This window comes from Sciurus vulgaris (assembly GCF_902686455.1).
Source record: "Sciurus vulgaris genome assembly, chromosome: 6".
NCBI lineage: Eukaryota > Metazoa > Chordata > Mammalia > Rodentia > Sciuridae > Sciurus > Sciurus vulgaris.
Window position 1 is genome coordinate 127235852 of NC_136466.1, and position 21073 is coordinate 127256924.

At 42.3% G+C, this 21073-nt stretch overlaps 1 protein-coding gene across 1 annotated transcript in view; it reads right to left on the reverse strand.

Annotated features, from left to right (window-relative positions):
• Window positions 1-342: 342 nt before the first annotated feature.
• The window catches only part of IL31RA (interleukin 31 receptor A), an 89934-nt gene continuing 69203 nt past the window's right edge, over window positions 343-21073 (reverse strand). Inside the window, exons 7-15 of the mRNA XM_079145264.1 lie at window positions 19955-20034; window positions 17496-17712; window positions 12765-12947; window positions 11326-11427; window positions 10141-10287; window positions 8006-8146; window positions 5932-6025; window positions 4704-4785; window positions 343-3243 (exon numbers count right to left, since the gene is read on the reverse strand). Coding sequence (XP_079001390.1) covers window positions 2782-3243; window positions 4704-4785; window positions 5932-6025; window positions 8006-8146; window positions 10141-10287; window positions 11326-11427; window positions 12765-12947; window positions 17496-17712; window positions 19955-20034 — 1508 coding nt within the window. The 3' untranslated portion in view covers window positions 343-2781. The remainder of the gene's footprint in view (window positions 3244-4703; window positions 4786-5931; window positions 6026-8005; window positions 8147-10140; window positions 10288-11325; window positions 11428-12764; window positions 12948-17495; window positions 17713-19954; window positions 20035-21073) is intronic.

Consider the following 21073-nt stretch of genomic DNA (forward strand, 5'->3'; position numbering starts at 1 on the left):
AGATGGCCTTTCTCTAGCCACAGAAGAGCCCGGAATTCTGGGAGTAGGGAGTAGGGACACTTGGGAACTTGATCCAGAAGAAGTCACCCATGGTTTCTGAGCTTGGTGGCCTGGTCCTGAGTCTGCCCTGGAGAGCTCAGTGAGTGGACCCCTGGATATGAAAAGCACCCCCTGAACTGGCTCCAGTGAGACCCCTTGCTTCTACCTGGAGCGAAGCAGAGCCTCAGCCCCCACCCCTTGAAGGCGACAGAAGTAAACAGGCTGAATGATGAAGGGAGGCGGCTGGGAAGTGGAGAGAGGAGAAAAAAGAAAAAACAAGAAAAGAAAGAGGAAGGCGGAAAAGATGCTCTGGGAGAAGAAGTGAGAACAGGGAAGAAGAAATGAAACAGGAAGGGCTGGGTGGCGTCTGCAAACTACCAAGTCAGCTTCGGTGACTTAAGCAGGTGGGGGCAGAGGGCCATATTTTCATCTTGGAATCCAGTCACTGGAGCCATCTGGGGCGCTTCTCACTCCCCAGCCATCAAACTCTTGGCTGTTTAGGTTCAAAAGCCTCATCAGGTACGAGACAAGATGGGGAGGACCAATTTGAGGGTTTCCACCCCCATCCGCCTCCCACAAAATGTCAGAGGATTCCCCCAGCCAGAGGAGGGCAGGAGGGTCAAGGGAAAGAGGAAATAGTTGTAGGAGTACCTGTGCCTTCTCCGCCCCTCAGGACATGACAGGAAGCAAGGCAAGAATCGCCCCCTCAGTGTTGAGTCAGGGGTGAACGAGAGCCCACCTAGAACCCGGGGGGGTGGGGTTCAAAAGCACCCAAGCCACCACGGTAGGGCTGGGGGAGGAGAGAGCAGGTGGCTATAGATCTGGGGTACCCCTTTTACTTGGTCTCTTTCTCTTCCCAGGCTTGAAAGCAGGATGAAGGGACAAGGGGGTAAGTGGAGTCTAATAGTCCCATTCCTCCACGCCTGCCTCAGGCTCCCTCCCTCACAGATTTACCAGGAGTCTCTGTTCTGAAAACTAGGCCCAAAGAGTCTTGGGGCTGGGACTGCAGCCACCTGAGACCTCAGGAGGACTCTCATTGGAACACAGTGAGGAGGGGGAGAGGGTTGGGAGAGCAGCGACACCTTCCTGTGCCCAGGGTAAGGATGCAGCTGAGGAGAGTAGCAGGGGACTCCACAGGGACAGGTGGAGATACAGGCACAACATAAGACCAGCAACAAAACCATGGCTGGAAATATACATGACCCCAAAGGACTCCACTGGTGGCCACCCCACCCCACAGATGCTGCTCCATTGAACACCCTCAGTATCAGTCCCAGGGAGGACCAGGAAGGTCAAAGTCCCAACTGTAACCAAATTACAAACTCAGAGGAACTCAGAAATCACCATATTGGCCTACCAGATTTGAAATGTCCTGCACTAGAGATTAATTTTAGTTATAGGAAAGTAAAGTTGGTAGCTTGTGAAGTTCATATCTGTGACCCAAGTACTGACTTCTAGAACTCTCTCAGAAAAAATACTATCTGACTTCCTGGCTATAACGCTGGGTTCACAGTCCTCAGGCTGCTCAGTCATTGCCTGGCCACCCCAGTATCCCCAGGCCATCATGCCCTCCTCCCCCACCATGCAGACCACAGTTCCCAAGGTCTCAGGAAGTGAATCCTGAATCAGCACTTTCACCAAAGGCTCCACTGATTGTCACGAGCTCTGTGCTTAGCTGGAGCAAAGGAGCAGAAGTCCTCGTGATGGAATAGCAAAGTTGCTAAGCATTGCATGTCCCCAGGCCCCGCTCAGCCCCTGCTGGGAAGAGGCCTTTCAAGGGTGTGCTCAGCAAGTATTCCTGGGCTCTGAGCAGTATGAGGGGTCAGCAATCCTATACAAAAGCCACTGCAACATTTGGTGCCTTTTTACCCACAGGCCTGGGGGCAAGATGGAAGGGCAGCAGAAGATGGGAAATGGACTGCAGGCTGGGGTAGACCTGCTGCCCAGTCCAGAGTCCAAGCCCTGTGTTCTCCTGGAACTTTTCCTCATCCCTTGATGTATTAGCAGTCAATGTGCTATAAACTAGGGGTAAAGGGTTTAGGATGTGGTTTGGTGACAAGAGTGCTTGCCTAGCATGTGTGAGGTCATGGGTTGAAAAACCAGTACAGAAAAACAAACAAACAAACAAAAACCTACCTAGGGTGAAGAGTCCTAGGTGGGGTGTTGCCATACACACTTAAGATTTAGTAAGGACCCTAAGGAGTCTCAGGCACACCATTCAAACAGTCTACTCCATTTCAGGCCCCTATGTTGAGAAGAGTAAGGTATCAGGGCTTCCTTGGGGAGGGCAAAACCCAGGTTCCCATCAAAGCACCAAGCACCAACCAAACAACAATCTTCTTTCACAGTCCTCTAGGAACTCTAAGGGATAGCCCTGGCAAAGGCTGTGATCATGACTCAATTCCTGGGGAGACCAGTATATCCACCTAAGAGGTCCTCTGAGTTCAGAACCTAGGTCCTTCCTTTTTAGTCAATGTGTCAGGGAGTCCTCAAGTGGAGCTTATTATCTGAACAAAAGAAAAGAAATTATTTTCCTCTACAAAGCACTCAGGCTGACCATGTCCCTTTTTCTTCCCAGCACAAGTTCACACCTGTGCCAGGCAAGCTCAAGTAGTAGCTCAAGGCAGGGGGAATTTCAGTCCAGACAAAATGGGGAGGGGGACAAAGACGCACTTCTTGCAAGTCTTGATATCTTCTCTAGGCCAAGGTCATCCACACTGAGACTCTGAGGGTCTCCCACCATTAAACTTCTTTCTTAGTGTGGTCTGGAAGTTTTTCATGCACAAGAAATTCTCTGGTTGTCACTGAATTTTTCAAATATGGATTTGATGCTCCTTCCTCACAGAAGTAGTCTTGATCTACACTTTCACCAGAAGAGAGAAGTTGTTCTTCAGCTTCTGAAAAGTTCTCTTCTGACATTCCTAAATATGAGAGTTGGGATTTTCCGGAAGGAATCTCAGTTAAAATCTTAAGACTCTTTCCCGGAGGACAGTCAGGCCTGCTGGGGGAGGTTACATATTCATTCTTTTCTCCTCCCAAAATGTTTTCCTGGCTCTTCTCGGCTTCTTCTGTGGACACCTCTTCCAAAAAATTCTCAAAATTCACCACCAACTTGTCAGTGAGGTCACTGGGGGCAGAATATGATTTTAGGATGCTGTCTTCTGTGTTCACAGAATCATCAAACTCCTTAAGATTTGACTTATTCTGGAAAAGAAAAAGGAACATACCTCAAATCATCATTTGAGGGCTACATTTGGTATAGACCAAAGCTCATTAAGTTTGGGACACCAAAGTCCCACCTCTCAAACAGCATCCCACCTTCCTCCCTGGATCAGAAGTGGTGGCCAGTCATCTCTTGACAAGAGTGAAGAAACAGGTCCTAAGAAACAGTACCCTGTATTCAAAAAAATCTTCTATAGAGCTCAAGGCTGTTTTCCATACAATATTCATAAAATCCCAGGTAAGGTGGAGCACCAAATTTAGAATTCTTAGAGATGGAAAACCTACCACCCTGACAGTCCTGCCCAAGACCACCAGAAAATCAAAGGGGGTCTTCACAGCAGGGACGTGTCCTTGTCATTTTGTATCCACAGGCCCTCACCCAGGCCTGATACACAGTAGGTGATTAATCAGTACTTGCTGAGGATTGGCTTGCAGATTACTCAAAAAGTACTTCAGTCATCAGACCACACAGAATATGAATTCATTTATTCTCTAGATAACTTTCAATAAGTAGGAAAGCAAAGAGGGTGATTTAAGACTGAGGAGAGAGGAAAAAGAAATGAAATCCATTTTAACAAAAATGTCCATGCCAAAAATGACTTCTGAAATTAAATAAGGGTCAAATATTTTAAATTCCTGTATCAAGGAAAAACTGGTAACAGTCTTTCAACAATAAGGATTTAAAAGTTATTATATTTGATGCTTAAGCAAGAGATTATACCTTAGAAATTTCATAACAGTTTTCAATTTAAAAACTTAAGAAAAAGGAGGGTTTTTACTTAAAGATAGTATACTAGAAAGCCCTAACTCTAATTACACAAGTTCTCCAGCTGAGAAAAATTTTTGAGGCAGCCTTTGGATTGCCATGACCATCACCACCCCCTCAGGATCTCTAGGTGGTCCCTAGGTCTAGGTGTTCTTGGCTGCCTTTTAAATGACCTCAAATCTTATAACCAGGCTACCTCTTCTCCTCCTCCTCCTCCTCCTCCTCCTCCTCCTCCTTCTTCTTCTTTTCTCTCTCTCTGTCTCTCTCTCTGTCTCTCTCTCTGTCTCTCTCTCTGTCTCTCTCTCTCTCTGTCTCTCTCTCTCTCTCTCTCTCTCTCTCTCTTTTAGGCCATCAGGTCATTGGGGATAGAGCTGGGGTCTTTCTTCTGCCTCAAGCTTCACAGGACCGGCCCCATGCTGAGAACACACTGGATCCTTGTGAATCTGCTAATAAGTCCTTTCCTCTTGTGCAGAGCACAAGGTCAAAGTCATTCCAGGAAGGTTGATTCCATCTGCCCTGCCAGATGTTTCCCGGAACTTTTCGACCTTGAGTTCTCTCTATATGAATCCTTAAAAAGAGCCCGGCTCACGACTCCCCCACAGCTCCACTCATCTGGTCACTTCCCACGACCGACCTGCGAAAGGTTTCCTGAATAGAAACAGCAGTGTTTGTTTACCTTGCAGTCATGTCCATGCCACGTGGCTATACTACTTTCAGCAGGGTTGGGGATATCAGGCCAACAGAGGTGAGACAACTTGCTAATGAGAGAGAAGAGATTAAAACAGGCGGTAAGTTCAGGAAGCATCTTACACATGCTGCGTGGTAGAGTCAAAACAGTGGGGTTTGCTAAAGGGAATGGCATGGCTCCCTATGAAATAAGGAGAAGCTGCTGGCCTCTTGGCAGAGATGGGGACAGCAAAGTGGTTTGGGGGATGAAGTTGTGAGTTACCTAGGGGATGTGATAGGAGGAGACCTCTCCCCTTGCAAAGCTGTTCCTGCTTTCTTCTCCCTCCCACCCCTGCATCTCCACACCTGCCCCCCATCCACATTCACCCCTCTGAGATTTATTCCCTTGGAAAGGCAACACTTTTAAGCTACAACTTTAGTGCAGTGGATTCCAATTTGCAGCACCAGTGTCACTGAGAGTTCATTAGAAATGCAAATTCTTGGACTTCACTCCAGAACCCAGAATCAGAAACCCTCGGGGCAGGGCCCAATTCCTGATGCATGCTAAAAATTGAGAATAATTACTTGAGTGTATAATGTACAAAAAGTTTTGTGGATAACTTGGACACAATCTATAGTTGATAACTAAGGATGACATTAGCTTAACTATTAAGTGAACACAGCTGCTTGACCCACAACTGTCCAATGTGGACAGAGAGCTCTATCAGGGAAGGGCTGTCAGGAAGCCTGAGGTTCACTGTGAGGAGAAACACAAGACCCTGAAGACAGTCTTCCTTCTCCACATTGGCCAGGGTTAGAAGGACAAATGTCCCTGCAGCCAGTCCTCCAACACTGCGTCACAAGCAAGAAACAAATTTGTGTTGTCATACAACTGGTCAACACTCTAACTCCAGAAGTACACAACTCCTGCTCTCCTCTTGTCACTGTCAGGGGTCCTCACAGCAACTCTAGTGTCAGATGGCAAGAGCAGCAGACACTCCCTGGCCTCAGAAAGGCCCAGACCTGATGTGTGGAGCCATGCAGGCGTGAAAGCCCTCCTGCTTCATCAGGATTCTCATGACCCACACAAAGTGACCACAATCTCAATAAATATCTACCAAATAAACAGATGAATGAATACTCCCTTCATGGTGCCTTCTTGAATCAGTTGCCCATGATGTCTTCCACCCTTTTTGGTCCCTAGTTTTTAAAGCACCTACTGTTACCTATAAACTCACATTGGCTTTCTGAGACCAGAGGCCACAGTCAGGACAGTGAATATAAGAAGTCCTCCTCCAACCAGAGAAGTTATAAGGACAATCTCAAAGACACCTTTGGGGAAAGAAGAAGAGAAGTCTTCTGTAAGCTGAGTTCTTCACTCTCTTGACAAAATCAAAGATTAACTTTTTCTTCTAGTAGCTCATCAATATTTCTTATTAGTTTTCCTTCAATTAAATTCAATTTCTTTCAATTAAAAAAAAAACCCTGAGATTTGTGGTTCCCCACCTAGTTGTCTGCTCCCTGCCAAATGTAACAGACATTACGACATTGTATATTGATAGACACTGAGCTTACCAAAATCATCTTCCATCTTCATACACTCAACAAATACTCAGCATTTATCAAACACTCTTTTGGGTAATAAACAGCAATAAGCAAGACATAGAAGATGCCTCCTCACATGGAGTTTATGTTCTAATACATGGATTAAGCCAACAAATAACAAGATGGCTTCAGATAAAACAGAGTAATAGAGAAACGAGGATAAGGTAGAAAGTAGGGTAGAAGCATCGGATAGGGTAACCAAGGAAGAAGTGAAATGTAAGCTGACCTTAACAACGAGGAGCCTACCACGCAAAAGTGTAGAGACGCATTCCAGGAAGGAGCAAAAGCTTTGAAGCAGGAACAAGACAGAGAAGACAGGAGAAGCGACAGGAAGTGAGATCGACAAGGGGTGGGTGACGAGGGACCGTGAAAATCATGGGAAGGAGTCTGGATTTTATTTAAAATACAAGGACAGTCACTGGCAGGTTTTAAGCGGGGATCATAGGCCTGGGAACAGAGGTGGCTGTGTAGAGAACGGATGGTAGAAGTCAGAGATGGAGCCGGGTGCTTTATGATTATAGAACAGACTAAGGGAACTTCTAGGCTTCAAGACAGAATCTTGCCTTCAGTTTGAGCCTTGGCGAAAATTCCGTGAGCAGAAACAATTTGTGCCTGGTGTTTTGAAAATACAACATGATTTTTTAAAGACTCTTATGCTGCAATACCAAGAAGAGTTCCAAGAAGGCAATGTTAGTCCATAAAACAGAACATGTTTTCTATGTAAAGACACATGCTGTATTTTCCAGAGCCCTGTTTTATCTTTTAAGAATGTAAACAGCAAGAGACTTTCAAGAAAACTTCAAGCAATTTTTAGCTTACACTAATTATTGCAAAACTTAGTAAGATTCTTTCACTTTTTTCTCCTCTTTTTTTTAACCATTTTTTATTCATTCTAATTAGTTACATGACAATAGAACTCACTTTGACACATCATACACAAACGGAGTATAACTTCTCATTCTACCAGTTGAACATGATGTAGAATCATTTCTAATCTAAAAGACTGTTCATTCCTTAAAGTTTTAATAAGCCCTGGAAAATCTAATCTATGCTATCAAGGACTTAGCAAAATTAATAGTTTCTCTCATTCTTCTTCCTTTTTTCTTCTTCAACTCCCTCCTTACTCTTTCTCCTCCCTACCCTTCTTGAACATCTGCCTTAATAAGCCATCATATGAAGATACAAAATTATTTGTTATATCTATTAAATTATTCTTCACTATTTTAAATGCAAAAGCTGGTAAGATGAGCAAATTATACACCTTCTTGCTCAAAAAATTCCACAAATGTTTAGACTGAGTTCATCTTGTGGATCAGTGGTCCTTGATCAACCAAGGTTGTCTCTCCAAGGCCCTACTGTGCAGTAACTTCTCACATTCAGAAACTGATGACTATGACCTTAGGGACTGGCTTGTCATGGGAGCTGGTATGGTGCTGAGACTGAAGTTGGTATTAAATTTACCACTTCTCCTGCAGGTGGTTTGGGGCTACCAATGGAAAGGAGCAAAATAACTGGTCTTCTTAATTCAACTCTCAATTTGCCTGCTCCCTGACCTCTCTCCTGCCTTATACGTCTGCCAAGAAGGCAAATGAGTCAGAAAGCAGGTGGCTCTTCTCACTTAGGTACTGCCCTTTCATCTGACTTCCCTTAGCTTTAGAAAATGTCACTTCGGACTGACCTAGTGTAAATGCCAAGAAGGATACTCACTGAGGGACAAGGTCTTGAAATTTATCTTGGTCCCATTTATTCCCCCAGCTCTGGTGCGAGCCAAGACGTGAGCAGTGTAAGAGGTCCTTCGTGTCAGAGATTCCAGATCATACTGCTGGATGCTGGAGCCGACGGTCTTGGCTAAAGGAAAAATACTGAATTCAAACACCACTGTCACACTGGACTGAAAATTTCATTTTAGTAGCATGAAAATAAGAGCATTGGGACCTGTACTTCCATCACTTATTCCAACCTCTGTCCATGGCCTTCTTAAAATTAGCCTGTCAACATGGACCAATGAGCTAAAACAATAAAAACTCTTAGAAAACAAACATAAGGTAAATCTTCACAACCTTGAATTTCATGATACTTTCTTAAATATAATGCCAAAAACACAAGCAACAAAAGGAAAAAATAGATTCAACTGAACTTCATTAAAGTTAAAAGCTTTTGCTCATCAAAAGAGTATCAAAAAAATGAAAAGATAATTCACATAACTGGAGAAAATATTTGCAAATCATGTTTGATAAGGAGTTTATATCTACACAACTATAAAAAAAAATTTGTAACAGCAACAAAAAGACAACTCAATTTTAAAATTGGTGAAGAGATTAAAGATAGATTTCTCTGAAGAAGATACACAAATGGTGGACAACTACATGAACAGATGTGTAACATTAGGGATTAGAGAAATGTAAATAAACGAGATACCACTTCATACTCACTGCGATAGCTATAATAGTGTCTTTTGAATAGATAAGTAAGAAGTGTTGGCAACATGCAGAGAAATTGAAACCCTCATACATTTCTGGTGGGAATGTAATCACTGTGAAAAATAGTTTGGTGGTGTCTCAATAAGCTAAAGCACCATGTGAACCAGCAATTCCACTCCCAGCTATACACTCAAAAGAATTGAAAGCAAACACCCAAATAGATATTTGCACATCAATGTTCATAGAAGCATTATTCATAGGATTCATAGGTTCAAACAACCCAAGGCCTCATCAAATGATGAATGGGTAAACAGAACATCGAATAACCACACAATGAAATATTATTCCATCACAAAAAGGCATTTTAATGTTATAACACAAATGAACTTTCAAAGCCACATATTGTATGGCTTTATTCATTTATTTATTTATTTTTATTTTTCATCCTTTTGAAGTACTGAGAATTGAACCCAAGGGAGTGTGCATGCTAGGCAACCACACCCCAGCACTGATTATATGTATCTAAAATATCCTGAATAGGCAATACACAGAAACACAAAGTAGTCTGGTGAATTTCGGAGGATATGAGAAGAAGAAGATGGGAAGTGACTGATTAAAAGATTCAGAGTTTCTATTTGGAATGAGAATAGCAAAGTTCTGGAAACAGGGGTAATGGTTTCATAACATTGCAAATATTCTTAATGCCACTAAATTGTACACCTTGTTTAAGAGGGTAAATTTTATGTTACATGTATTTTACCATAACAAAACCAAAATATATCCTAAACAGGAATCCAAGCATATCCCAGAATTTAGGATATCAGGAAATACTGTGGACTCAAGAAGAAAGCATGTCATGGTGGTGGGCAGTAGAAGTCATGCTAAAGAGCCTTGAACTAAGGTAAGTGCCATCAAAACAGGGCCTGTCCCTCTGACATGCACTTTTTTTTTCCCTTTTTTGTTGGTGAGTCATAATCATATATAACAATGGGATTTGTTGTTGCCTATTCATACATACACACAATATAACAGTGTAATTCAGTCGTTTTCATTCCCCAGTCCCTCCCTTCCTCCGTCCCCCTGGTCTCCTTCCTCTATTCTACTGGTCCTCTGCAATTCTTTAAACCAGGCATACTTCTCCCAGGAATAAATAAATGATCAGAGAATTTCGGGGTGGGGGTTAAAATCACTCAAAAGCTGTTTGAGATCAATTCTGTCAACTCCTTCCATTCCTGTAGGACTATCATGTCACTCTTATTTAACCCCCAAACTCAAGAGGGACCCAGTTTTCAGCAAAGCTCAAAGAAGCTAAGTGGTTCATGCAAGGTCTCAGTTTACGACCACAGGAGCCACGATACAAGTCTATCCATATCCTCCATCTGAGGAGTCGTGTTTTTTCACCTTGGTCATGAGCACACTTACAGAACTCTTTTCCACCTTCAGCTTGGTAAAATACGGTGTAGTTGCTGATAAAACCTTTTCTCTCGCTCTTGGGAATCTCTTTCCATGTGATTGTAACAGTCTTCACACCAATATTTTCTGCCTTGGCCACAGGACCTTCCATGGGAGCTTGAGAGGACAGAAGATAAATGACCAAACGGAACATACCCCAGCAGATTTTCCCCACCACACCCCAAGGTTGTGTCCATACTCAGACCAAAACCACAGTCCTTGAAGCTGGACATGGGGGTTGAAGAGGGAACTGATGAGTCACCTTATTTGGAAAGATTGTTTTCTGCAGTCATGCATCTTAAACAATAAGAAAAGTGGTGTCAAAGACCAGAGGAAAAAATGCTTTCTTATATTCCCTTTGCTTTGATGTGGCACCAAGTTCTTTCATTCAGGTTCTAAGTGTAGCTATGATCAAATTGTTGAAGACTGTCTCCATGGGCTACCTTTGTATATATAGCAGGAGATATTTTCTAATGCTGAATCTGAAATACGTTAACTTCCACAGAGATAAAAATAAAATCTGAGCAATTCACCACTAACGCACTTATTACACAAAAAATAATTTTAAAAGGGGAATGAAGGGAAGGGAAGGGGAATGGGAATAGGAAAGATAGTAGAATGAATCAGACATCACTATCCTATGTGCATATATGATTAAACAACCAATGTAATTCTACATCATGTGCAACCAGAAGAATGAGAAGTTATGCTCCATATATGCATAATATGTTGAAATACATTCTATCATGTATAATTAATTAGAACAAATAAAAATAACTTTTAACATGTTTAACTTATCATGAACTCTATAGGGTCCCTGAGTTGGTCTTAATTATTATTTCTCATTGCAACTCTATTTGCACTAAATTTCTTGGTGACTTTGGGCAAGTTGTTTCGCCTCTCTGAGTCTCTATTTTCCATTTGTGAAGTGAGAGGATTGAATTTGATGATCTTAAATGTCTCCCCCATCCTTAAAATCTAGAGACTCTAAAACTGACCCCAATGTGTCAAACACACAGATTGCTACAAGAAGAATGTGCAGCACAACTGGATCCTCAGGCACCCGTGAATGAGCTATAGACACTCACAACCTTATTTGAATGTTGGGCAGTCCCCACTGTTTCCCTTCACCCACAGGGCCTTGTCCATACATACTGCCTTCTTTAGCATAAGCCTGGATGGAATATGGCTCTCCCACTTCGTCTTGCAACAGTGGATACACAGAGATGTTATAGAGGCAAAAAGGTTTTAATTTATCTATTGAAAAAAAAAAAAAGAAAGAAACTAAGCAAATTGCAGAGTATGGCAGACTAGAAGGAATGCTTAATGTCTAAGATCATAACTTAAAAGATATTCCAATATTCCAAGGGAAGATATTTCATTTCTCTACAGTTTCCTCATCTGAAAAATAAAGAGGTTGGGCTGGATAGTCTCTAATGTCCATTTTTTTAAAATACTTTGCTAGTTGTCAATGGATCTTTTACTTTATTTAGTTATATGTGTTGCTGAGTATTGAACTCAGGGCTTCACACATGCCAGGCAAGCTCTCTACCACTGAGCCACAACTCCAGCCCTAATGTCTCTTCTTGTTCTAAGATTTTCTAATTAATTCTTAGAATTAAACTCTGTACCACACTAATAAAATTACAAAGCCATCCAAGTAAGAGATCTAGTCCCTTCTCCATTACTGATTTGATCATATGACCGAGGGTATTGCAGAATTTATCTTTAAAATTTATCCTTCCAGCGATAACATATCACCCTGGAGAAACTCAGATACCATGAATTCTGCCTGCATCCCTGCATGCATGTATGTGTGTATGTGTGTGTGTGTGTGTGTATGTATGTATATATATATATATATATATATATATTTTTTTTTTTTTTTTTTTTTTTTTTGGTACCAGGGATTGAACCCAGGAGTGTTTAACCACTAAGTCACATCCCCAAACACCTTCTTTTTAAATTTTAATTTTGAGACACAGTCTCACTAAGTCGCTTAAGACCTCTCTAAGTTACTGAAGCTGGCTTTGAAATTGCGATCCTCCTGTTTCAGTCTCCCAAGCTACTAGGACTACAGGTGTGCACCACCACACTTGGCTAATATAATTCTTAATATGGGTGCCATTAAGCATTCAGAAATGGCTGGAGTAATAAGCTAAAGCCTCACTTATGCATCTTGCATGGGGCAGGGACTTACTTGAAAAGACAGCTATTCCCTGTATCAGTCACCTGAGAAAGGGGCCTTAATCAGGCTCTTAATCAGGCAGCCAGAACAGAAAGGAGTATCCTAGGTAGGACAAATAGGATCCAATCTCTGGTGTTATCCCCAGGATGATCAAGATATCTGGGAAGGGCTCTCTGATGGTGGTGTTAGGATGGTGGAAAGGTTGCATGTTCTGAGACTCACAGCTTTCTGTGCCAGCTACACCTGGGAAATGTCAAATAGCCTGACACTTCACTAAGCTTGCCCAAGCTTGTCAAATGCTAATAACTACATTTACAGTTTTGAAATCAAAGTTAAAGATTTAAAAGCCGATTAAAATGAAACCAAATCCTGCACAGAGGGAACTTGCAGGTATGGCACCAGCTACCTTGTGGGATTGTCCAGTTGCTGGCCTGAGACACAGATTCCCAGGAAATGTCAGAGGGCTCCAAGTCCAAATCTGGGAACCACTCAACCATCCATGTGTCCACCTCTGGAGCAGAGCTTTGCCATTCCACCACCAGCAGGTCTTGGACAAGGAAGACCCGCATGGCCTCAATGCACTGAAATGCTGAAAGAAAACAAAAAGACTGCTTCACAGCTGCCCAGCTCACCCACAGATGTCCCAACAACTTGGCACCCATTGGCTGCCCAAATTGTGAAAGAAGGTCAAAGTTTAGAACCTCTACTACAGCCTCCCCAGATGATGCTGTTTCTGCTTATTTTACTGTATTCTTTTTCTTTACTCAATACATTTGGTGCTTAAATACCTTCTTATCTGCCTTTATCTCTCCTAAATTGACCTGTTTCTAGAAGTAGATCTCAGTAGAGCATAATTACCTAAAGAGATCAACCTTCCACAGATGCTTCTGCAAGTCAAAAGAAAAGCAAACCTGAGACAAAGAACAGATCTCCCAGGTGGTATGTGTATTTTGGAGTTTTGTCCTTGTAAGCCACAGTTCATGGGTCCTTTTCTCAAACTGGGCCTCTATGAGACACACCAGCTGTTAGTCCTAAAAGTAAGGCCAGGTAATTTGTTAACCTGCAATGGTAATGGTAGCTCTGAGAAACAACGGCTAAGGCATGAAGAACATGTGAAGCTGAAACAGGGGCCACAGAACAGCAAGGAGCACAGAGGCTGGGTATCAAGTCACCTCATCCCAGAGCTCCTGCTTCCTCCTCCCTGATTCCTCCTGCTCAGAACCTTGAAGCATCCTCAACCACTCCAGCCTGAAGGTCATTGCTGAAGCCTTGGAAATCTTACCTTGACTCTTTTAGACCCTCTCAGATTCCTTCTTATTGTTTGTGTGTTTTACTTGATTGGGATGATTCTGAGATATAATTTATACTCCAGAGTCCCCTGCAGGATTTGGAGGGACGACCTTCCTCAGGACTTTTATCTCAGATTGCACCTGTTGTGGGTTGAATGCATCTCCCCAAAAAGATATTCTCAGTACTGTGACCTTATGTGGAAACAAGATCACTGCAGATGTAATTAGTTCAGATGATGGGACTTCAACACAAAATGATCGCTGTCCTTATAAGAAAAGGGGAATCTGGACCCAGAAACAAAAACACAGGAGGCTGGCCCTGTGAAAACCAGGCAGATTGGAGTTACTGGAGTTAGTGGAGCTTCCATAAGCCAAGAAATACCTGGGGCTACTGGAAGCTGGAAGATGTGAGAAGGATCCTCCCCTGAAGAGTATGGAGGGAGCATGACTCAGCTAACACCTTTAGAATATGAGACAATAAATTTCTCTTGTTTTAAGCCATGTGGCTTGTGGGATTTTGTTACAGCAGTCCTGGGACTAAAAAGCACCTGTGATTCAGTCTCCTCCCCTGCCTGACCTGTTTCCTTTGTCTGCATTCTAATCTTTCCAGAGACATTTTCTTAATAAATGATTTGCCCACAAATCCTGACCTGAAGATGAGTCAGCACTGGTTGCAAATCCCACACTCCTTCTGCTCACCAATCCTGGAGTTCTGAGGAGTAGGAGGATCTGGGTCTAAAGTGCCCAGTGTGCTACCAAGATTGAGGAGATCATGAGAGGCATGGAAACAGCTCCAGGAAGCCATGAGGCAATCATGAAAGAGGAAGGGCCCGGCCTCCTTGAGGGATATTCATATAGAAGTTTCTGAATCATTCTACTGAATACAGACTAATTGCTGCCTCTTCCATCACTCAACAAGAACTTTTGAGCAATCACTCTAAATACCACACATCTTCTGGAATGGTAGGAAACATGTTCCTCTCCAGAACATGAGGAAGAAAAGGAGGAAGGGGCTTGACTACCAACACCATGATTCCTTGTGATTTGCATGAGGACAAACACACTGGATCCATCGGATGCCATTCTCAGGTGGTGCTTCCCCTTTGCGAACTCTCCTGACCCAACCTGATCTCTACCCGGACACAGTTCCTTCCTCCTTCTCAGGCCCCTTACCACCATGTGGCTATGCTTTTTCACACCCTGCCTCAGAACACTCTGCAGCTGCCTGCTGGCTAAAGTCTCATAAAACTCCCATGTTCAGGTGAAAGGAGCCTGAAGATTTATCTATTTCAATCTTATTCTCAAGATAAGAACATGGAGACCCACAGAGGTAAGTAAGTAACCAGCTCAACATCACACGGCATCTGTGACCAGAATTAATACCAAATCCAAGACTATGGATAAAGTATATTGTACCATTTTGGTTCATGTAGATCAGGGGCTGGAATCCCACCTCAGAAACCTTGGACAAGTTATTAAACTTTCCTAGGTCTCTTCATCTCAAAAATTACCTAATAGCATCTACATCACGGGTCATTTCAAAGCTAAAATGAGGTATATTGCCTGACACATATAAGTGGACAATATGTAAAATTATACTTACTTGATGCCAGTTATACCTAAAAAAAATTTATAACTATTCTCCAGTTACCTCCACTTTATTAAGCAAAATTCTGAAAACCATTACTTTCTTTTTCTTTTTTCTTTCTCTTTTAGTACTAAGGATTGAACCCAGGGGCACTTTACCACTGAGTTATATCCCCAGCCCTTTTTCTTTCTTCCTCTCTCTTTCTTTCCTTAATTTTTTAAAGCAATTAACATATTATATAGGTTTATTCAAAAAATAATGTATTCCCCCCATGTATTCTTTTTTAATTTGTTCTTTTTAGATATACATGAAAGTAGAGTGTATTTTGACATATTATACATACATGGTCAGCCTTTTTTTCTTTATAGTTTATTTTGAGACAGAGTTCATTTTTCTTAGGGCCTTGCTACATTACTTTCTTATATGTGTAGTGCAGGAATCTGTAAGCTTCCTCTGTGAAGAGCCAGATAATAAATATTTTAAGCTTTGTAGGCTAGATGGTCTCTATCACAACTACTTTGCCACTGTTGCACAAAAGAAGACATGAACAATATATAAACAAACAGGTACAGTGCTGTTCAATAACACTTCATTTACAAAAGCAGGTATCAGACCAGATTTGGACATAAGCTATAGTCAGTCAACAACTCTTCTAGGGTCATTATAACTGATGTTTCTAATATCTTAGAAACTGATGTTTCTAAGACAGAGAAAACCTAAGTGAATTTAGCATAATTTTAGCAAAAGCATATTTTATAGCATTTTTAAATTGATAATTTATGTCTAATAGTAATTCAATTAACCAGAAATTTTATTACAAATGAGCATAATAATATTTATCACTATACAAAGCATTTTACATACAGAATCTTATTTACTCTTCACAACAGCTCTGTGAAGTAGGTATTATTCTGTAATAACTCCATTTTACAAGAAGCCTAGGTTTAGAGAGATGAAGTAACTTGCCCAAGGTTAATGGCATCTTGTGCAAGTACACAGATTTGAACTCAGAGCTTGTTGGACTCCAAGGTCCATGTTTCTATCCCCTACTCTTTACTGCTTCCCACTCTGGGGCCACACCAGAAAACTGAGATTAATATTCATCAAAATGCATTCTAGCAAAGAATACCCATTCCAATGACACGTGCATTAATCAGAAACTTCATCATGAGAGTACCAGACAGGCAGGAACTAGGAAGTCAGGAACCAAAGACTATGGGGAATACCTGTAAATACTAACTAACATAGTATCAAGATTTTGCTCAACACACAAAAACATGAATATCCAGGAGTTCTAAAATGCAGGGGGAAGTTGGTTAAGTTTAAGAAGAAAAGGAAAAGATGGCATACAGACAAGTCTAAAGCTAATTGGGTAAATCTCTGAACCACTGTGGGGCAAACAAAGAGAGAGAGGTGGAGGATGGGAAAGAGCGCTCTTTAACAATGGCGTTGACAAATCCCCACTGAGGGTGTTCTCATGCCAACTGCTCATGCTACTGTAGGTACTGGAAAATAGATTTTTTTTTTTTAAAGAAAAGGAAAATAGAAATCCCCACCCCCATGGGACTGAAAGAGAAAAAGGTAGTAAATGAGAAAATATATAGAATGATAGATAGTACTAAGTTCAATAGAGAAAAATAAACCAGAAGAAGGAAAATCTTGCAATTCTCCAAAAAGAATCCAGAAGGCATTTTCATCCAAAACAGGATGTAAAATATAAGTTTTCCTGGGAACAGTAGGATCTTCAAAACTACTTAATCAAAAGTATAAGGAGTCACTGACTAGCAAGTACACACATTAGAATTTTTCCTAGTTTGGGAGTCAAAAAAGGAAGAAAACAGGAAAGTGAGCATTCAGCCCACAGCTGGGGACTGATCAAGCCCACCTGCAGGAGATCAAGGGAGACTTTGGTCACTGAGGATCAAGGTCTCAAATATCGCCGTTGCAAGTGGCTCAACCTAGCTTTCATCCGCTTGGACCAGAGCAAATGTGAGCTGCGTGGAGAGCGCCTAGACTTATGCCTTTGTATTCCAACATTTATGACGTCTCTAATTTGTAACACAAGCTTTGTTCCAAAAAATATTTACTTCGGGGGCCTCATTAATTACCAGCAGATTTGTTTTCCACTACAACCTAAAATAAGTCCTCATTCCCTTATCATTTTGACTCAAGAGAAGCAACTATCCTTGAAAGGGCAGGGACATACTTTGGCTAGGTGGATGGGACCAGGCACCCATCAAGAAGTTCACACTCTACTTACGCTTCTCACCAACAGCTGGAATCCTCATGGTGGCCACTGGAGATTTCCCAAGAGAATTATAAGAAGTCACGGACACCCAGTAGGTCTTGCCTCCTAGATGCAGCTCACATTGTTGGGTGGTGGTACTAATTGTCTGTGTGAGGTTAGTGTTGTTTTCTGGAAAGTATGATATGATGTAGCCAAATGTCTTCTCCAGGACTGGAGCTCCTCTTGCTTTCTGAAGCCAAAGGAAACACAACTTATTGCCAACATCAGGGAAAAAAGTGGCATTGAGTCAGTGGTGATGACGGAGTGTGGGGGTAATGTTAGCTCGGAGATGCTGAACTACAATCAGGGAATTACCTTTCAGTGATGAATAACATGCACCACTACAGTGATTAACCTTCAAGTACCAGAAGAGGAGATTTACTAAAAGGTACCATGGTTTCAGCTCTTAGCATAAGTTCAATTTCATGAGACTATATGAGGAGAATGCCCAAACCACTGTAAGAAAGACACCTCCATGTCATTCTGGCTGTATCTTTCTCTCCGTCCCACACAGGCAAAAGGGTAAAAGCTAGTAAGCCAAGGCATTCACTCTGAGCAATCTAAAGTCTGGTCCGGCCCTGACTCATGTCTTCCTGGAAGCCTGGAGGGCTGGAGAGTACCTGTGCCCGTGTCTTTCATCTCCACACCTCCCCATCTAAGGATACGGTCAGCTTCCCTGGACCAAGCACCCCAGCCAGGCATCCAGCTGAGGACTAAGACGTTCTGGCCTGCTCTACCAGTCTCAGACCCTTGGTGAGAGGCCATTAGTGGAACCCCGGGGACTGCAAGCCAAACTCTTATTTTCAGTCTTAAACCCGGACCTTGAACCAGATGTTTTGCCTAGAAATCACCATTCTGAGCATTTCCCAGGATTTATAGGACTTCTCAGTGTTTTTGCTCTCTCTTGCTGACTACAAACATAGATGCAGAAGAATGACTGGATACCTAGTTCAGACAGGGCTTTAGAAGTCACTTTGGCCCATTGCTTTCCCAGTTCAGGAATTTCCTTTACACAGACCACAGCGCAAGAGACCAGATAAAACCTTACTAATGACTCGGATGTTTTCTCTCTCAAGAAAACCCATTCTCTTTTTAAAACAACAGCTTTGAGATATAACTCATATTCTATAAAACTCACTGTTTAAACGTGTGCAATTAGATGGTTTTCAGGATATTCACAGACTCCTACAACCATTACCACTATCTAATTTTAGAGCATTTTAGTACGTTCTTTTTTAACCAACTCAAATTCCTAGAAAAAGCTTGTCTGTTGAGGCAAAAGGAAAGTCAGCCCCCAGACAAGGGGAAGTAGGAGGAGGGCATTGAAGCCATCTTGCCTATTTCACAGGCTGGCTTACTCAATCCTTAGCCACCACTGTGTAGCTAAGACCACATGTGGGTGTGCGTTATTGTTTACTCTCCCCCTCAAAAAAATTGTTGACTGAGTCATCTGTTTCCACTCTTGATAAAAGAAAGAAATCCCAGCATCTGGGATTGATTCTCAGAGATTTCCCAACACTGCTGGTTATGCTTTCCCCTGTCTGCTGCCTCTGTAACTTGAGGGTGTCCCCCTTGGGCATGAAAGGAAAGGGGCAAAGGCAGGGAATCACCAAGCCTCCAGTAACTGGAACTGGGATGTCATTTAGCTAACCAGAGTGATTTCTCCATTTTTAAATGTATTTTAACTTGCCTGAACTTCAGCAAGGATGGCATGGTCTAAAGAACATTTTTTTGAGAATTTTGGAGACATCCAAAGAGATATCTTCTTCCCCTAACTTCCCATTTATTCTTCCCTACTTCCCATGAAGTTTTTCCCTCTCTATTTGTGCTTTTCCTTCCCTGATTATCACTTCTCCCCCTTCTTTTCTGTCCTTCCTTCCTTCTCTTATTACCTCTTCCTTTCTCTTCTCTGCATTACCCACCCACCTTCTCCTCGTTCCTCACTCCCAGGCCTCCATCCTATAAAGGACCACTTGGCCCCTGTTCAGTCTTTGCACTTCACTATCCCAGGATTTGAAAGAACACATGTGCCAGATATGTTGGCAATGACCTGAGGACACACCGGTGAACTGACCCCTGTCAGTGTCCTCTTGGGTGTGTAGGAGGAGCCTTAACACTGTGTTCTAGTGGAGCCAGGGGAGATAGCTCCTGGCAGAAGGCCACAGTGCCTCCTGTATTGCACTTCATAACAGTCCTAAATGTCAATGTTTCAGACCAAAGAAGAGGGTCCAGGGTCTGTAATGTGCATCAGGACATCTACACAATGACCTCTGGGCCTCTTCTGAGCTGGGCAAACACTGAGATTTGAGGCATCATACGCCCTCTAGGAAAGGAAATTCGGGAGGTAAAATTTCAAGAATCATAGTGTTTAGAGAGATAAAAGACCAAGTATTTTTAAACAGGAAAAAAAGAAGAACTCAGAGAGAAGTCACCTTCCAGAGCAACTGTACTGGCCTCCTTCCATCTACCTCAGCTGGTCTCAGGACTCTCCACAGATCCAGGCCACTTGGAACTGAAAGGAACAAGAGCAGGTGCTCAACTTAGATGGAAATTGCCACAGGAGATGGGGAAAGTTAGCTGTGCTACCTTGTGAGAAAGGCAATGGGGAAGGGTATGCTGGAGGGAGCCAGCTGGAGTAAGGCAGAGAGAAGGGATGGTAGTCTCGCAATGACCAACAAGGTAGTCTTCACTTTGCGGTTGAAGAACTGGAATGAACCAAAGCTAAAAAAAAAAAAAAACAAAACTGCTCATCCTGGCATGCAGTGGTGCATGCTGATAATCCCAGGAAGGCTGAAGCAGGAGGACTGCAAGTTCAAGGCTAGCCTGGGCACCTGAGACCCTCAGCAACTCAGCAAGAACCTGTCTCGAAATAAAAAAGAAAAAAATACACTGGGATATAGCTCAGTGGTAAAGTTCCCTGTGTTTAGTCACAGTACCAATACAAAACAAAAACAAACAAACAAACAAACAAACAAACAAAAAACTGTTCCTCTCCAGTGCCAAAGAAAGAAAGGAAGGAAGAAGGAAGAAAGGAGCTCGGGTCTGATAACTTAATGTAAGGTAAAAAGAAAAGCATAATACGACCCCATTGTAATATAATTAGTCACTCAAATCTGGATGGAAATGTATCCATAAAGCTGGGAATGACAAAGATAATTGATTAAGAAAATATGTATATTGAATTCCATGTCTGTGTCCAAAAAGAATGAACTTGAGGACTTACAATGGTATAAGATACAAGAAAAAAATTAAAAAGAAAGGAATAAGGAAATAATCTTCACTGTTCCTTACTGAACCCTAAATTTTTATTTTATTTATTTATTTGACAGTACTGAGAATTGAACCCAGGGTTTTACACATGCGAGGTAAACATTCTACCACTGAGTGACATCCCAGTTCTTTTTATTTTATTTTGAGACAGGGCCTTGCTAAGTTGCTGAGGTTGGCCTCAAACTTGCAATCCTCCTGCCTCAGCCTCCAGAGTCACTGAGTTATAGGTGTGTGCCACCATGCTCAGCTAGTGAGCTCTAAATTTAATGCAGGTCTTCCCA